At 57.9% G+C, this 17,766-nt stretch overlaps 1 protein-coding gene across 3 annotated transcripts; it reads right to left on the reverse strand.

The window, feature by feature from the left end:
* Positions 1–3,758: 3,758 nt before the first annotated feature.
* Positions 3,759–12,446, reverse strand: SLAMF8 (SLAM family member 8). Of its 3 annotated transcripts, none has more exons than XM_047839635.1 (5): positions 12,323–12,446; positions 10,157–10,483; positions 7,147–7,452; positions 6,961–7,065; positions 3,759–6,096 (listed from the first exon to the last, which is right to left on the reverse strand). In XM_047839635.1, exons 1-5 carry the CDS (start codon positions 12,411–12,413, stop codon positions 6,032–6,034), a joined length of 894 nt encoding a protein of 297 aa, XP_047695591.1. In that variant the 5' UTR covers positions 12,414–12,446; the 3' UTR covers positions 3,759–6,031. The 3 variants fall into 3 exon arrangements, with proteins under 3 accessions (XP_047695591.1, XP_047695592.1, XP_047695590.1); XM_047839634.1 differs by lacking the exon at positions 3,759–6,096 and adding an exon at positions 6,681–6,837; XM_047839636.1 differs by lacking the exon at positions 10,157–10,483 and having other exon boundaries at positions 12,323–12,389.
* Between the last annotated feature and the right edge of the window lie 5,320 nt (positions 12,447–17,766).

A 17,766-nucleotide genomic window follows, 5' to 3' on the forward strand; every position in this document is an offset into this window, starting at 1 on the left:
TGCCCATACAGGCACTTTGGTCCATCTTTGGGAGGGCGAGTGCAGGAAAGGGCTTGTACAAGGCCCAGGTTCCCATGTGGACAAGGGATTCCAGGATTCTGGATTGTTCTAGAAGGGTAAGAGGGAACTCCAGGTGGACGGACCCTTGCCTGTGCAGGAGACTCACAGCAGGCTCTGCGGTACAGACCCGGGGCCGCGGCCCTCTCGCCTTGGCAGAAGGGTGACACTATCTATGCTCGCGGCCTCCGGGAGTAACTGGACAGGGAGTGGAGAGGCAGACACCCTGTTGTACCTGTCCTTGCTGGACACAACCCTCGGAAGAACAAACTCTGCAGGGACCGCTGCCCGGAGTTGGCCGAGGCTCTAGCTGGTCCCTCTCGGGTGAGTCATACGCGAGAGCTCTCCATTTCCTCCTGGCTGCTGTCCCCTGGAGGGGACCCTAAGGGCAACCCGCCGACCCACCCGGGATGCTGCCCTGGGAAGACCGGCCCCTGGAAACCTCTGTGCCGTAGTTCCTCCTGATGGAAGCTTCACTCCCAGCCGGAGTCTCTGTCCCTTTCGTCACTTTCTTCGGGGACCTGACTGCCCGCCTTGGGGACCGAGGTCTCAGGAGCCAGGAGATGCCTTGGCGCACACGCTGGGGGCTGCATGACGGTTTACTCGCTGGCATCGGACTGCGACGCCTCTATCCGGCCTCCTCTGCCTCCCGGCTGGTGCTGGGGCAAGAGGAGACCGGCAGGTGAGCGGTCGGTGTGTTCCAGATGGACCGATAGACGCATTGCCTTTCCTACTGATCCCAGTTCAGACTTCTTCTTGCCCTTGATTTTGTTAAACCGACACCCCCTCGGACAAGATGTCCCGCGACTCTTCTCCGTTCCCCACAGGGAGGACCCCTGACCCCAGCTAGACCGACTGCGCCCAGTTTGTTTGCCGGGAATTTCAATCTTCAGTGAGCCACTCGGGAACAGAAAGAGAGCAGATTTATGTGACGGCGGCCCCGAGGATGCTGTGCCCATGCCTGTATCCCCGAGGCCACCTGGCTTTGTCCTTTCTGAGGCCTGGTTCCTCAGTGTTTTCTTTGGCTCTCCCAGTGCTGTAGACTGAACATTTGTGCCCCCTCCCCCCAAACTCATATGCTGAAATCCTGTTCCCAGTGTGAAGGTATTTGGAGGTGGGGCCTTCAGAAGAGACCAGGTCCTGAGGACAGGGCCCCTGGGAATGGAATTAGTGCCTTTGTAGAAGGGACCCCAGAGAGCTCTCTCTCCCCTTCTGCCATGTGAGGACACGGTGGGAAGATGGCCATCCATCCGTGAGCCAGGAGGCGGGCTCTCCCCGGACACCGAATCAGCCAGCACCTTGATCTTGGACTTCCCAGCCTCCAGAACCACGAGAAATAAATTTCTGTTGTTTCTAAGCCACCTAGACTCTGGTACTCTTCTACAGCAGCCTGAACTAAGACACTGAGCTACCTACAGCTTTCTAGAAAATTCCTCCTTTTGCATTAGTTAAAACCAGAGTTGGCCTCTGTTCTTTGCCTCCAAAGAACTCTGATGCCAGGGTTTCACAATATTGTTAGATATCCTAAAGAACATGGCTATTTACTTATCTATTAAATTTTTTTAATGTTTATTTATCTGAGAGAGAGAGAGAGAGAGAGAGAGAATGAGCGGGGGAGGGGCAGAAAGAGAGGCAGACACAGAATCCGAAACAGGCTCCAGGCTCCGAGCTGTCAGCACAGAGCCCGACGCGGGCCTCGAACCCACAAACCCTGAGATCGTGACCTGAGCTGAACTCGGACGCGTAACCGACTGAGCCACCCAGGCGCCCCAAGAACATGACTTATTAAAAGGCCAAATGTATCCTATTGAGTTATTTGGCTGATTTCCTGCCGTTTTGTGCTTTCCTGGCTTTCCCACTGATGCCTCCCCCTGTTCATTTCTGGTACATTTCTGGGCAACAGGCGGAGAGAAGGGCGGAGGAAAGGAAGCTGGGAGAAATCTTGTTTGCAGGAAGCTGGCGTGTTTCTGACACACAAGCTGCATCGTCTCATCGGCCTCCTTCATTTCACTGTCCCCTCATTCTTCCCTTACTTTACAATTCTCGTGTGATGTGGGAAGGCTCTTATGGGTTGTGTAGGGCAGGGATGGCTAATAGGTTTCATCTTGGCTCCCAACTTCTGTTAATTGGCCCGAGTCACTTGAGCGTTGGGCTGCCTGGGGACTCAGTGGGACCAGTGTGTCATAAGTAATTATGCCCGGCACGGGGCTGGAGGGCGGCGTGGAGGGAGCGCATATTTGTCATTCCCGATGTGCCGCGACTTCCCACCTGACACGAAAAGGCTCTAGTCTGTAATATCGCTCTGCGATGGGTTCTGTGCCACCACTGTCGCCGAAACAGCTCACTTCGTATTGGGCTCTCCATCTGGCAGGGAGCTTTTCCCTGGCAGTGCGGAGCAGGGGAGGGGCTGGGCCGATTCGATAACCTGAAGCTACCTCTGACTCTGCCACTGACCAATTATGTTGTTCCAAGGAGTAACCATCTCTTTGGGCCTTGGCTTTCCCCCTGAGAAATGAGAAACCTGAACTGAGAAACCACAAAGTTTCCTTCCACCTTGAAGGTCCTATTACTGGTATGAGTCACCGTCTGCCTCTCAGGGATGTGTTCCTGTGGCCTCGGCTGTACAACCTGCCTACGGGAGAGCCCTTTGAACACTTGGGGACCCCCTGAGTCTTCTGTTCTAGGCTCAGTATGACCAGTTTCTTTCGTCATTTCTCCGACGATAAGGTTTCTAGACTTTTCGCGATTTGGGTCATTCTCTTTTTGACACCCAAGTTTTCCAGTGGTTCCCTGGAAGTGTGGCTCCCAGAACTGGCTAGTTGTGCAGAGGGAGTATCTCTATTACTTACCCGTGTGCTCAGCCTGCCATTCCCCCCACACCCCCGGTAGACGGGGCCGACACTGACCAGGGCACAACCCGAGGGGAGGCGCCACTGAAACTTTCCCGGATCTGGGGTGGTTGAGATGGTTGCTCTGTGTCGTCCTTTTTTGTTTTTATTTAATTTGTTTAATGTCTATCTATTTTTGAGAGACAGAGAGAGAGAGAGAGAGCACAGGCAGGGGAAGGGCAGAGAGAAAGGGAGAGAGAGAATCCCAAGCAGGCTCCACAGCGTTAGTGCAGAGCCAGAGGCAGGGCTCGAACTCACAAACCGTGAGATCACGACCTGAGCCAAAGTCGAGAGTCAGACGCTAAACCCACTGAGCCACCCAGGCGCCCCTGCGAAACTTCTTTTAAATGTGGAACTGGGCGTTCCTATCCCCACTGATGCCAAAAAACCATGTATCTCTCACACTTCTCTTCTGCCGTGCCCCCCTCTCCACTCTCTCCGGCATCGTGTCACAGGACCCCTCCACCCTAGCAGTTCTTGCTTTTGTGTTTGGCATAGAAGGACAGGTACAAAGCCTCTTGCTCAAGGAAAGTTGGATGAAAACAAACAGTGAAAAACAGAGCCTACCGGAAATAATGGTATAAAGGTTGTCGTGGGAGGAATCTGGCTCCCAAACAGATGGGGGCGCTCCTGGCTACCTCAACCCCAGGGATGTGTATTCTGAAGACCACAAGGTCCCCCCTGCTGTGGCCCCAGTCGCCCCGACCCTCCCATTCCGCCCTCCCCCACCGCACCCTCCCTGGCCTCCACTAGAGTGGAGTTTTGGAAAGCACTCACCATGCCCCCACTTCCGGGCCTTTCTTTGTATCCTCTGCTCTCTGGATTACTCTTGGCCCACCCACCGCACGGTTCACCCCACTCGCCCATCTGAGATGGGCCCTGCTTCCCCAGCACACCCTTCTCTAGCCTTTTACTCTGCTTTATCTTCTTTTTTTTTTTTTAAGTTTATTTATTTTGAGAGAGAGAAAGAGCGTGGCAGAGAGAGAGGGAGAGAGAGAGAGAATCCCTGTGCCAGCAGCGCGGAGCCTGACTCGGGGTTTGAACCCATGAACCGCCAGATCATAACTGGAACCATGAAATCAAGCTCCAGATGCCTAACCGACTGAGCCACCCAGGTGCCCTGCTGCTTTATCTTATTAGAGCCCATCGACCTCTGACACATACCTCCTTGCTTGTTTGTATTTCTAGAATATAAACTCCATGAAGGAAGGGCTTTGTCCGCTTCTGATTTGCCTCAGACCGTACCCAGCACGTGCCGAACCTTCAATCGATGTTTGTCCTGTGTGACCTTTAAACCATCGGTCCCGGTGCTTGTTAGCACGTGGTTCTCTCGGAAGTTCTTTGAGTTTTTCGGTGGAGGGCTGATTAGTCCACCAGCTGACAAGTGTATCGTGGGGAACGGGAGCATCCGTCTATTTGAGCGGCGTGGGCCTATTTAAAAAGGCCCCGGTGCACCGCATCACAGAACCACGGCTAAATGAGGTCACTAAGAGTTAACTCATGAGGGGAGAAATGTGGGTCCCACCCCCCATCCAGAATTTGCCTGATCTGAGGTGGGGCCTGGGAGATGGAGGGAAGAAAGTGGGGGGGATACAGGGTGTGTGTGTGTGTGTGTGTGTGTGTGTGTGTTTCCTCCACACAGCCACCATGGCTCCTTGCTAGTTCCTGGGCTGTCTCTTTCACATCATTTTTAGGGATGGAGGCCAGTTTTGCGTGAGAAATCAGTGACCACAGGGAATGCCTCTGGGTGGCAGGTGGGGGCAAGACCCGTTTCCAGGTTGGGAGGCCATGGGCACTGTTTAGGGGGACAGGGGGAAGGTTGGGTGGGGACAAGTGGGTGCAGGAAAGGCAAGAAGACAGGTGTAGCCCCGGTGACCCGCTGGGGACCACTGAGCAGAGCCGGCAGGCAGGGAAATTCCAGAACAAGTTGAGTGGAGGAGTGGGGATGTGACGCTAGAGGCCAGCTGTGCTGACCATTCGTTGAAGGTAAAGTGACTTTCCAGCAACTGGGAGAAACAGGGGAGATCCTGGCACAGGACTGACCTAGTGAGTGACTGAAGTTTCCCTGGGAAAATATTCAAAACTTGCCCCGTTTCCTCACTGGGATCACAGAACATCCCCTCTAAGACACTGGATGTTCTCCAGGATCCACAGGGACATTGACTGTTCAGGCATTCACACCCCCTTCCCCCACTGCTGATGAACTATTGTTGTGGGCTGGATTTGTCTCTTCAAAATCCATTCATCCAAGTGAGAACCCCTAAGATCTCACAATACGACTGTACTTGCAAATAGGACTTCAAAGAGATAATTAAAGTTAAATGAGGTCACCGGGATGGGCCCTAGTCCATTATGACTGGTGTCCTTATAAAAGAGGGAGAGACACCAGGGATACGTGCACACGTAGAGAAGAGGCCACGGAAGGACACCTAGAGAAGGAAGGCATCTGCAAGCCAAGGAGAGAGGCCTCACAAGAAACCAAAGCTCCCTACACCTCGGTCTTCTGCTTTTAGCCTCCAAGGCTGCGAGAAAGTGAATTTCCGTTCTTTAAGCCCCCGCCGATTCTGTGATATCTTGTTACGGCGGCCCTAGCAGACCGATGCAAGTATTAATCGGCACCAAAGAATTGCATCCAGTCTGGGTCCCGGATCCTGAAAGATATTAGACATTTGAACTAACAGAGAAACTCTGAATCGCCCATTTCCAGCTCTGGCCCCAGCCCCACCCCTGTAGTTTGAGACCCCGATGTCCCCTGATGACCAAGGCCTTATCATGAGATCCAGATAGAGATAGACAAAGGTGAAGGAGGGGGTGCTCTGGGATCTTGCCCCGAGCAGAGCCAGGACACGCAAGGAGCGGAGGGTGGGGGGGCGGGCGGAGAAGGAGGGGACGTGGAAGGTTGTGCCAGTGTTTTCCGTGTGGTGGCTCCCAGTGCAAGAGCTTCCCGGGCTGCTCCAGGAGGTGGGACAGGAGTGTCACCAGAGGCATGAGGACCATGGTCGTTTCCAGACACCAGCTATGGCCCAGAGCATCGTGTACTTCCTGACGGTCCAGGCAACAGTTTATATCCTCCCTCTTTGCAGACCCTACACAAGGGGATTCTCCGTCTCTGGAGCCACTCTGTCGGTACAGATGTCCTTCCGCTTTTTCCCTGGCAAAGACACCAGAAAGGTTACCTTCCAACATCTGCCCTCTCAGTTTGGAATCTTAGCTTGGCCCGAAGCCATCCCGGACAGCCTGGGGTGGACCTCCCCATGAAGCCCAGGTCGGTGGGGTGTGTCTGTCAGGGGCAGGGCATCCTGGGGTCCAGGCAGGGGCTGTGCCGGAGGGATGGCTCAGAACCCAGCCCCACCTCTGACTTTCCCCTTTTCTCTTCTCCTGGAGAAGGAGGACCTATCAGCTCCCGGCCTGACAGGTACTTCTCTCAGGGAGCATTTCCTAGGAATGGTGGGCAAGCACGGGGCTGGCGTTCATTTAGACTTGCGCTCAACAGAACTTTATCCCTACGAGCGCTGTTCCAGGGACCATCGCTAGATACCTGGTGGCAAGTCAGCCTTTGCCTTTAAGGGGTTGAGAAGGCAACAGGAGAGTGAGTGCAATGAAGGCTGGGAGCAATGGAGATTAAAGGAAGAACACCAACCGCGCCTGGGCTGGGGGAGCAGGTCAGGAAGGCCTCCGGGAGCAGGTGCACCTTGGGGACTGTGGAGGAGATAGTCACACCAAGGAGGGGGATGGGGTGGGAAGCCATGGAAAGTGCGTTCCAGACAGAGAGAACGGCTGGCACGAAGGCCTGAAGAGGCAGGCAAGAGGAGCGTTCATTTTCAGAAGTGCAAGAGACACTTCGCCTTGTTCAATCTGATTGGAGACCAGGGGATGCGGTGAGAGTCAGGACCTGATGTGATAGAGGGAAGGAGGACAGACCATGTGAAGCCTAAAACGGAAGAGGTCCAACCTTGCCTTCCTTCCCAGTAGGTCCTCCTCCTCCAAAGACATCTGGCATCTGGAGGACTCCTACCTGGGTAGCAGGGGTGCCAGACAGAGAGGAGACCAGCCAGGGTCAGGAGCAGGGCCACGGGCACCACCACCAGCACCATGTCTTTGTAGGAGGTCTTTCCTGGGGCTGAACACGGAGGGGGCAGGGTCAGAGGGGGGCTGGAGGCTTCACAATCCCTTAACCACTGACCCCTGGCCCTTGGCATACCTGCCTCGTGATGGCAGCTCTCCCAAGGGGTGACGGTGGCCACGTCCCGGCTGACAGGGTTGGAGACAGTGCAGGAATAGGCCACACTCTTGTCTCCTGGTCCCAGCGAAACCTTCAGCACCTGTCCATCCGTGAAGAGGCTGCTTGGCTCAATACCAAAGTCAGTGGTCCCCTCCCGTCGCCAGCTATAGGTTATGTCACTGATGTTGGGGGCCCAACAGGACAGGAGCACCTGGCAGGTCTTGGGGGGCTGAGCGTCCCCTGACACAGCGATGAACACTTGCACCACGGGCCTGGGCACTGCATCTAGGCAAGAACAGAAGAGCAGGCACGGGTTACAGTGATGCTGGGCAGGGCCCAGAGCGCCAGCCCCGGGATCCATGCAGGGTTGGAGGTCACCTCTGACCAGGCACCGCACTCTTGCCGCAGAGCCTAGTCTGGTTTCCCGTTGTCCAGGACAGAAGCTGAGTTCCTTAGTCTGGGAGTCGAGACCCTTCAGGAGATAGTCAATGCCAACCTCTCCAGTTGTAGCCTCCTGCTGGTCTGACTCACCTGCCCTAATGAATTTCCAGTTCTCTGGAGCACGGCGCCCTTCCGCGTCTCTCATGCTCTCGTATGGGTCACCTGCGCACGTGTGCCTTTCTCTTCTCTTCCTCCTAGGGAAGTCCTACCAATCCTTCAAGACCCAGCTCGGACATGTTGCTTACTGCTCCGATTGTGAAGCCTTCCCTCACATTCCAGGCTCCGAACTCTCCAAGAACTCGGTCTGTCCCGTGTCATAGCACTTTCTTCATGATATATCAGCCAGAGAGATGATCGGCAGATATTGAGTCAGGCAAGAAAACAGACACATTCCTGGACTATTCGAGCTTACAGTTTGGTGGAGAAGACAAGTGATCGAATGACTAAGAAAATAATTACAAGGCTGCAACCCCCTATGAAGGAGACCCCGGCAGGGGTTGGGGGTTCTGTTTTGTTATCTTCATAACCCTAGCCCTCTAGGTGCACAGACACCTGGAGCACTGCGCAAATTGGAGTCCTGGCATCCTAGACTGTGGCTTCCCTTTCCTGTGTAGCTTGATGAGTAAATCCTGAGTCTCTGTGGCAATGGGGGCCAGCGGGAGAGCATTCTAGTGACAACGGGAGGGCTCAGTCTCTGACAGTATTCCAAAGTCAAGCCGAGTAAAACCTCATTAATGCCAGCTCAATCTGGGGGGATTTGTGAGATGGAAAAGGAAAGATTTGCTGGGCACACTAATAGTATAAACAAAGATTACCGCACGCGCGCGCGCGTGTGTGTGTGTGTGTGTGCGCGCGCGCGTGCGCGCGCGTGTGGTGGATATTTACATCACTTAAGAGGACAAGCTGCTTCCAAACACTATCAGGCACAGTAGAAACACCCATTGACATTTCTAGTAACTGATCTGCTAATTCAAATCATTCTTATCTATTGTCAAAGCAGAGCTCCCAAGGACGGCTGCTTGGCAGCTTTGTGCAATTAGTTCTAATCATGCTATGTATTTGGAAGCAATAAAACAGCAATTTCCTTAAAATCTGTAATTCAGATGCTGAGAACAAGGCATTTTAGAGCTTAGTGGTGTGGGTGCCGCATGTATTATCACATTCAATGTCCTCACTTCACATGTGCAGCAGCTGAGACTTAGAATAGGAAGAGGCTCCAGGGCTGCCTGTGTGGTTGTGGAGGTTATTCACTGCACAAGGGAATGGGGCTGAGGGGATAACAGGTGAGGGTGGGGCTGCCTAAATCCAGCCCCCCCTCTGCTTGCCAAGCTGGGCAGCTGGGTTCAGGGCTGCGCGCATTCGGGACGCCCATCTAACCGCACACTGGCACCCCCAGGGGCTCACCCAAGGGCAGCCAGCCAGCTGTCTTTGGGTTGGTTCGTGGGGGGCTCTCTCTCCTTCCCAGTTTACGACTGCCCTTCTCTCCCTCTCCGTCTTCTTCCTCCCAGGGGTCGCTCGTGCTTTTAGTTCTTAAAGTTGGGCTTTGCTCTCCCCACTACTCTACCAAATGTCTGAGGTTTTACTGAAATAGTGGTTGGGGGTAACTCACCCACCTTTTCCGAGCCATTAGGTAGATGAATGAAAGCTCAAAGGCCACTGCTTTTTTCTTGATCGGCAGGAATACAGTGCAGGTGGGGGCAGTAGATGCAGAAGTAGAGGTTTTGATGGTGACAGAGGTGATGTGGCAGGAGGCAGAGGGAGTAGGGGGGAAGTTGCTGGAAAGCAGGGTCCACCTAGTCCGCAGTGAAGTCAGCCGCCCCAGCTGAGGTGCCAAATGCAGCCGCCTGAACGACCTTGGCGGACCTCGGGGAGCAGGAGGCCCACCCAGCCGAGCCCCGCCACCCACAGATCACGAGAAATTAACAGCGTTGTTTTCAGCCCGTAGGTTTGGGGACGGTTCGCTCTGCGACAGTGAATAACGGAGAGAACCTGTGACCGTTATACGTCGGAAAATCTCTAAACACGGCGAAAAGAACTCTCGAAAGCAGTGTCAAATAAAAATTCCATACTGTATGATAAAAAACATCGCGTCGTAGTCTGATGGGCCGTACTTTTTTCCCTTGTAGGAGTTTGTCAGGTAATGGCACATCCTATGAGCTTAGAAGTTTGCAGTGCGGGCCCCGCGCCCTCTCAGATGTTTGCCCAGACGCGCTCTATTTCCCCCTTTGCAGGCGCCTCGTGTGACATTGCTCACGACGCCCATTTTCTAAGGGAGAAAGGTGAGCGCCAGGGAGGCTTAAGCTTGTGTCCTTGGCCACCGAGCCAAGAAGAGGCCGCTCTGGAGTTCAGGCGAGGACCGCGGGGTGGCAAAGCCAGGCGGCCCCAGCCAGGAGCTCACCTGGGAGCACCGGAGGAACTTTCTCAGCTGTGCCGTGGGGACAGCTGTGCCCTGCGTCAGCCGGGAGGTCAGAGGCCAGAGGTCCCCTGGAAGCCTGTCCTCCCCAGCTCCCAGGACGCAGGATGCCTTTCCAGGGTCGGGGGTACTCACCGTGCACCTTGAGCTGCAGGATCTGGGTCCGGGCCCGACCTCCCGTGTCCACCAGCAGCACAGAGAAGTTGCCGCTGTCTCCCGACTCCAGCGGCTGGAGCGCCAGGCTCAGGTTCTTGTGCAGCTGGGCTCGGCCCAGGAAGCGGGAGTGGTAGAGGGTCTCCGGGGCGCCCCGGAAAAACGTGGCCACGAGCTCCTCCGAAGGCCAGAGCGATCTCCAGATGGCCTCTCGGACTTGGAAGCCAGGGGGGCACTCTGCCGCCAGCAGCACGGAGCCCCCGATCTGGCCGTGCACTTGGGCACCATGGACGGCGGCGGGAAGGAGGGCTGAAAGGACGGAGCCCATCAGTCTGCCTGGCCCACAGCTCCTCGCCTCGCTCCCTCTGCTCCTCCCGCACCCCGCCAAGCTGCCGTGAAGCAAGCACATTAGGGCCCCTCTCCCCACGCTCCCGCCACCCACGCTGAGCAGGTGCACCGTGCCAGGGACCGGGAATAAAACCGTAAGGGAGAGAATCCCTTACGCTCACAGAGGAAGTCAGACTCTAAGCGAATGATTAAAATATAGTAAGCACCACGATGGGGAGAGAGGGAGGCTCGGGGAGAACCCAGGGAGGGTGAATGGTCTTGAGGGGCTCAGAGGGGAAATGGCTAAGCTGAGACCAGAGGAGGAGTGGGGATCCGCCAGGCCTAGGAGAAGAGGGCTGTCTGGAGCCGGGAAGCGTCTCAGGCAGAGGGAAGGATGGCGGAGGGTAGGAAGGCCCGGCCAGCAGGCGAGCAGGAGGGCAGGGTGCAGGGGAACTGAAACCAGTTCTCTGCAGGGGGGAGTCAGAAACCGTACTGCGGAGTCCGTGGCGGGAGCCAGCCGAGGCCTGAAAGCAGCGTCTGGTTTTATCTTTAGAGCCGTGGGGGGCCTTGCACAGGGTTTAAGTAAGAGAGTAACAGGATGAAATTCTGGTTCGAAAGACCATGGTGGGGGGGGGGGGGGCGCGCGGGGAATGTGCCGGAAGCTTCGGGGGCGGGCTGCTGCTCTTTTTCCACCTGCAGTGAGTGAACTCCTGCTGCAGGGGGGTGGGCAGCGGCGATGGGGAGAAGTGGGAGGGGTGGAGAGGGACTCAGGTGTGCAATCAGTGAGGCCTGAGCCTAGGTGTGGTCCGGGGAGCCAAGGAGGGGGAGTCACGGATGCCAGGGACCCGAGGGCGCCGGTCTCTGCCGTCAGGAGCTGGCGGAGGGGAGAGGCTGAGGTGGGGTGATGCCTCTGCGGGAGGTACCCCTGAGCCCTTTGCTGGCCGATCGCTGCTCATCCGGACCCACTGCCTCCCCTGAACCCCCCCTCCCGTCAGGGCAACATCCACGCTGCTTCTCTGTGCGCCCAGCACCCTGGGGCGCCCTGCTCCTCTGCTGCGATTGCCCATAGGTGAGTCAGGCGCCTGTCGCGAGACGGCGAGCCCCTCGTCCTCTTCGTACCCCCTGCCCGCCACCGTTCAGAAACTCAACTCGCCGTACTGGGTGGATGATGGGATTCCCGGGGGACTCACCTGGCGCCTGGCACAGGGGGCACCTGGCACAGGGGGCACCCGGGGTGCGGGGCACAACACGGCCCGTGGAGAACGCACCCAAGCGCCGGGCGTCTGCTTGAGGAGTCGTGTTCTGGGGGCGACGCTCGGCCGGCCCCCTGCCCCTCTCGCTGCCCTCCCCGGCCCTACGCATCGGGCCCGGCCGCAGAGGCTACAGTGTTAATGCGGACTGGGGCCCTAACACGCGTACTGGGTGTGCAGAGTGGTGCTGGCTCCCAGTCGAGGCTCCTAGGCCTCCCGCAGGCTGATGGAAAGACGTGCCTCTTTGTGAGAGTCTGCTCTGCCCTGTCTTCCTCTACGAGAATCGTCTCGCCCTTCTCACAACCGTCTCTGTCCGAACCACGGGCACCAGCAGCCTAAGTTCTAACGGCCCTGGACCACAGGACGTGTCTCACGGACGCGGATGCTTCTAGAGCAGCCAGCACGTCCCATCCAGGACCCTGCATCTCTGGCTCCCTCCGGCTTTTCAAGGTTGCCTGAGAACCTGCTTCCGCCTTCCCTGGCCCTCCTCGGCCCCTGGGTCCTTGCTTGGGATGAGGCCCCTGCCCAGAAGGCTGGTGAGGGGCCCTGGTCACGCACCTGCCCCACTCACCTTCCCAGAGAAGCAGACTCCACAAGGACCACGTGGCCATCCTTCTCCAGAGAGGCCAGCAAGCTCTTTCCACAACCCCAATCCAGAACATCCTGGGTCAAGTGGATACCCAGAGGGAGCTGTGGTCCTTCTGGGAAGTCCCATGTTCAGAAGGAGGAATCTTGACTCAGAACAAGATGGCCCGAAAGTGAAAATATCCAGAGGAAAGTGGAAGTTGGCCGTCGGCCTAGCTGGACTTTCTCAGGAGCGGATTCTTGTAAGTCAGCCTCTTTCATGTGCCCGTGGTTGGCCAATGCCATTGCCAGTGGCAGGCGCCCCAACACAAGCCCACGTCTTCCTGTGGGACCCGCCGGCCCTCCCTGCATCCCACTGGCCCCCTGGCTGGCCGCCTTTCCTGCCGCAGCCACAGAGAGGCCTCCAGATCGCAATTCCCTCTGTTACTTCTCTAAAATTCTTCCGCACCTCCCGCCGCCCTCAAAATAAAGACGAAACTCTTGGCCTGGTGTGCAAGACTCTCCTAAGTTCGACTCTGGCACGCTTGTCCGAGCTGGCCTCCCCGGCCCAGCCTGCTCTCTGGCCATCCCAAGCCAGGAGTGCTCCTCCTGGGAGCACCCGCTCCAGCCCGGTGCTGGCTCCTCCAGTGGGCACCCTGCTCCCTTCGCCCCTTCCGGGCCGGGCAGGCTGCAGCCAGTGGGCTCCCACCTGAGCAGACGGAGTGAGGGACCTCCTCTCCCGAGCCCAGTGCCGGCTGGGTCTCTGCCATGACCCTTGGCACGCTGTCCTGTGATGGCTTTCTTGTCTCCACGCACTGTTTGCCGGCGAGGTCTTCACCCGTTCGTGTCTGTGTTCCCCTTGGCGCTCGGCACACCGTGGGCGTTTAATAAACACTTGGAAAGGAGCGCACAAATCCTGCACACGGTCACAGGCCTCCTCCGCGAGGGTCTCATTGCCGCCTGTCAGGCGTGGGGCCGAGGTCAGCCCCGTGCGGAGGTCACGAGTGCGAGCTGGGACGGGAGCCTCACCCTTGGGAGCCCGGGGCCACGTTGCCAGAGCTGTGTCTCCCCCCGCCCTGGGTCTCTTCGCGCTTCCGGTTATGTGGGCGCTCCAGTCTGGGGAGGCTTTTCGGGAAGATGAGGGGAGTCCCCGCGTCCCGAGCGTGGCTCGCCGTGTCTGGTCCCGCAGAACTCCTGGCCTCTGCTAGGGACCCGACCAGGAACGAGGCAGCCATGGTGTCGGGACAGCAGGAGGATAGGCTTCCCGCCTTCCAGGTGCTCACAAGCCAAGTGTCCTGGCTTGGATATGCCCAGGACGAAGGTCGGCCGTGCCACAGGCACGGCTCTGTGCCATGGGCAGCACGGCCTCTCCGTGCAGAGGGTGCGGCGGGGAAGAGGCGTCCGTGGATGCGGGCAGGGGACGCTTCCCTAGAAGGTGGGCTTTGAGCCGCACCTTGAACATAGGCACGATTTGGGTAGGCGGAGAAAAGGGATGAGCCAGAGGCCGGAAAAGAAGAGCCAAGTGGATAAGGCCAGGCAGGGGGAGCCCCAGGTGGGCTCCAGGACGATGAAGGAGGGCAGGGAGGGGAGGAGCCCCTCAGGGCTGGCGTGGGTAGGGTTGGAAAAGGAGGTCGAAGGTCAGATCCCTTGACTACTGGCTTTTAGGCATCAGGTTGTGGTTCTGGGGGCAGCGGCTCTCAACCTCGCTGGGCTCAAATCCTTGGAGACTCTGGTTCAGTGGGGGCTGGGCCAGGACCTGGGAATCTAGTGGAACCAGCCTGTGTTCCAGGAGATTCTGCAGCTGGTGGGCCGAGGGAAGGCTCCGAGGGAGGGGATGTGGCCCCTTCTGAGCTGAGGGCGCCTGGCTAGTGGAAGGACCGCACGCAGGGCAGGTGGGCAGAGAAAGAAGAGGCAGGGAAGCCTGGGTGGCAGCCGTTGGGATGGTCCTGGCTGGACTAGAACGGAAGCCCCCAGAGCAGAGAGGAAGGGACAAGGCAGAGCTGGGACAGAACTCGGAAGCGACCTGGCTTTGGGGCAGAGAGGCCAGGGGAGGGGACTCATTCATGACCCCATTGCGAATTCCATCCTTCTTCATCAGGGGTTTATTGAGCACCTAGTTACGTGCCAGGTGCCGGGAACACAGACATGGAAGGCGTGGCCCTGCCCTCGAGGAGTCTGCAGTCTGGAGGAGGGGATGGGCTGTGTCACCTGATAATGACAGTCAGCCTGGTAAGGGTGGCTTGCAAGGGCTTACTTAGAATGGGGTCTGGTGCGTGGTCAGCACTCACAAGAATCTTAACCGTTGCTACTAAGTGGCCAGGGAGGGAAGAGAGGAGAGCAGGTTAATGCAGAGCAAGGGGGTTCGGGTGTGAGTAGCTCCATCCGCCGGTCCCAGACTGGAAGCTTGGTGAGGACAGGGCCAGGTCCCTACCCTTCCCCCTTCCGGCAACCCCCCCCCCCGCCCCCCGCCTCGCCCTCCGTCGATAGCCATGGGCAGCCTTCCCAAGCCGGAGTTCCCTGGTCAGGTGTCTAGTCAGGTGTCAGGCCTGGGACGGCGAGGGCGTGAGACGCAGGAGTGGGGCCGTGGTGGGGATGTGGGGAAAGGGGCGCCCAATTCCTGCAGAGCAGACGGTGGGCGGTCGTACTCCCTCCTCTCCCACTTGGTCTATCCAAGCAGGCGCTGAGTTGAAATCGCTGCCTTCCCAGCCCACCCCGTGCCCTTTACCTACAGGGGAACTTCAGGGAAGCCAAGGAAGGGTGAGGAGGGGGTTGGTGGGGGGTCAGCGGACATTCCGTCTCCCAAAGGGAAGAGCTCCAGGCTGTGTGACGGCTGGAGAGAGATGGACAGACGCAGTGCGGGCTGGGTTGGGTCTGCGGAGACAGGCTCGCCCCCGCTGCTGGTCACTGGTGCAGAGCACAGTAATTACCCCACCTCGGGGACGGCTCTCGAGTCACGGGCTGGGAGTTCAAAGGCACCACTCCCACATTCCTTAATTAAGAGAGCAGCTGGCAGCTGGGCCCTTCTGGGAAGCCTGACCCAGGGAGACGCTGGGGCTCCAGGCTGCGGCCCCCTCTGCACCTTGCCCTCAGCCTACCTCCACTGCGGGCGGGGGCGGGGAGCAGGTGTCCCCAGTGACCACGCGGGCCGCCTGAGCTCTGTCCGGGGCCAGTGGAATCTGGGGGAGGGTGTGCGTGTCAGGGAGGCACCTGCCCTGCCCACTCACACTTGTTAATTCTCGGACTGGCCTGGACACAGAATGGGGCCACCCAGAAGAGGGGAGAGGTGGAGGAGGGACAAAAAGGGGTGCAGGCAGGCAGGGGGGCAGGAAGGAGGGGCATTCAGCAGGCTTTTTGGGAGCCGGGGTGGGCGAAGGGGGCAGAGATGTTACCTTCTGAGGGGTGGGGGGGTGGGGGCTGAGAGGCCAGGTAGAGCCCCGCCTAAGCCGACACGGTGCCACCGGGCGCCGGCTGGCCCCCAAGGCTGCCCGGGGTGGGGCAGCCCATGCCCGCCACTCCCTCCGCAGCCAGCTTGGGCAGCAGGGGCAGTGCCCGCACGTGTGGAAACGGTGCACCTGACCTCCCACCAGAGGACACTGTCAGCCTGCGCGCACGGCCTGAGCTGCCTCTTTAATACTTGTGCAGATGGTGCCTGTCTTGTCCCACCCTGGTCCTGGCCTTGCCGGGGACAGGGACAGGGAGCGGAGTCTTTGCTCTTTGGTGCCCGGGAGCAAGGTGCAGGCAGCTTGAGACGGAAGGTGGGAGAGAAGGGGACCAGCCCGTAGGAACTGGGTGGGGCGGTCCGAGGATTGGTAGGATTTGCTTTTGAGGCACAAACGTACTTCCCCAGAGAGCTGAAGGCAGGCTGCATACAAAAGCGACAATGCCAGGACTGTGCTTCGTGGGGGTAGCGAAGGAGGGGCTGGACTCTCATTCGCTCATTCAGTCGTTCAGCAAACATCTGCGGGATCCCCACCCTGGGCACCTTGCGCCGGTGAGCGGGTGTGTAGAGCACTCAGCTCGGTAAGCCCGTGAGCGGAGGACTGGACGGCGGTTCTCGGCCCCAGTCACCGCCCATCTGCACCCCGCAGGCAGAAAGAATCCCCAAACAAGTACAACGCAGGCCGATCTTTCAAAGAGCCTGAGAGTCAATATAAAGATGGAGGATACAGGGCTGTTTCTGTTTTTTTTTTTATTTTTTATTTTTAAATGTTTATTTATTTTTGAGAGAAAGAGACAAGTGCAATTGGGGGAGGGGGAGAGAGAGAGAGAGAGAGAGAGAGAGACAGATAATCTGAAGCGGGCTCCGAGCCGTCAGCACAGAGCCCCATGCGGGGCTCGAACTCAGGAACTGAAAGATCGTGGCCGGAGCTAAAGTCTGATGCTTAACCGACTGAGCCACCCAGGCGCCCCCTGCAGGGCTGCTTAGCGGATGCTTGCTTAGGACAAATTGTCCAAGACCTTACTTTCTAGCCAAATCTAAAATAAACCCAGAATTTAAAGAAATCCCAGGATCTGCAACCTGCCCGGTTCAGGGAAGGGCCACGTTTCATTTTAGTCGTTGGCATCTAAAGCGTTTAGCCGCACACAAAGCAAGGCCCGGTGCCTGATGGCACCGCGCGGTGAAGCTGTCCGGCGGGTGGTCGGACCCAAGGGGGCCAGCAGAGGGCAGCCGCGAGGCCCCGTCCGCTCTCAGTCTCCCCGAAGGGGCGGTGGCTGCCTCCGCCCTCAGCCCGGCTGGGCTTGGAGTCCTTTCCCTCCCGCTCACCCAGCGGGTGATCTCTGTCGCCTGCCCAGCAGGTGCTGCGGCCCCTCGGCCCCTCGGAGCCCCTGTCCCTGGAGCAGGCAGACAACTCGCAGCGGCTGGGGGTGCTGTTTGCATTTAGCTCTGATTCGGAGAGGAGAATGATGTTTTGCAGTGCAGGGCCTTGCGGGCAGCGGTGCTTGGGGATGCCATGTGTCTCCTTCCTTGGTGTCTGCAGGGTCTGTCCCCAGAGACCCGTGACAGTCCTCTTCTCCTCGCCACCACTACCTTCCAGGGCCTGCAGCAGGTTCCTGCTTCCAGGGCTGGCAGCGAGCCCTGGGGCCCGCCTGCTGCAGCCAGAGTCTGGGGTCCCGTCCAGGGTCCCCTCTGAAGGCTCCGCCTTCTCTGTGGTCTTTTTTCCCCCCTCTAAAGTTTATTTATTTATTTTGAGAGAGGGAGAGAGTCCCAAGCAGGCTCTGCACTGTCATCGCAAAGCCCCATGCAGGGCTCGAACTCACCAACCGTGAGATCATGATCTGAATGGAAACCAAGAGTTGGACACTGAACTGACCGAGCCACCCGGGTGCCGCTGCTTTCTCTATGTTCTTTTGGGGGATTTTCTTTGTCTTCACTTTTCTGAGTAATTGTTCATTTTTAAAAATGGCGGCTCATTCTTTTCTAAACTGAGGGGAAAGGCTATTTTTGGCTCT

This window comes from Prionailurus viverrinus, chromosome F1 (assembly GCF_022837055.1).
Source record: "Prionailurus viverrinus isolate Anna chromosome F1, UM_Priviv_1.0, whole genome shotgun sequence".
Lineage (NCBI taxonomy): Eukaryota > Metazoa > Chordata > Mammalia > Carnivora > Felidae > Prionailurus > Prionailurus viverrinus.

Excerpts from the sequence above, each read along its gene's own strand:
- SLAMF8 (XM_047839634.1), bottom strand. The coding sequence starts at position 12,413 with ATGTTCTGGATTGGGGTTGTGGAAAGAGCTTGCTGGCCTCTCTGGAGA. Across the intron at positions 7,453-10,156 it reads CCTGCAGCTCAAGGTGCACG|ATGCAGTGCCCAGGCCCGTG; the intron begins GTGAGTACCCCC and ends GTTCTTGCCTAG. Across the intron at positions 7,066-7,146 it reads GAGCTGCCATCACGAGGCAG|CCCCAGGAAAGACCTCCTAC; the intron begins GTATGCCAAGGG and ends CTCCGTGTTCAG.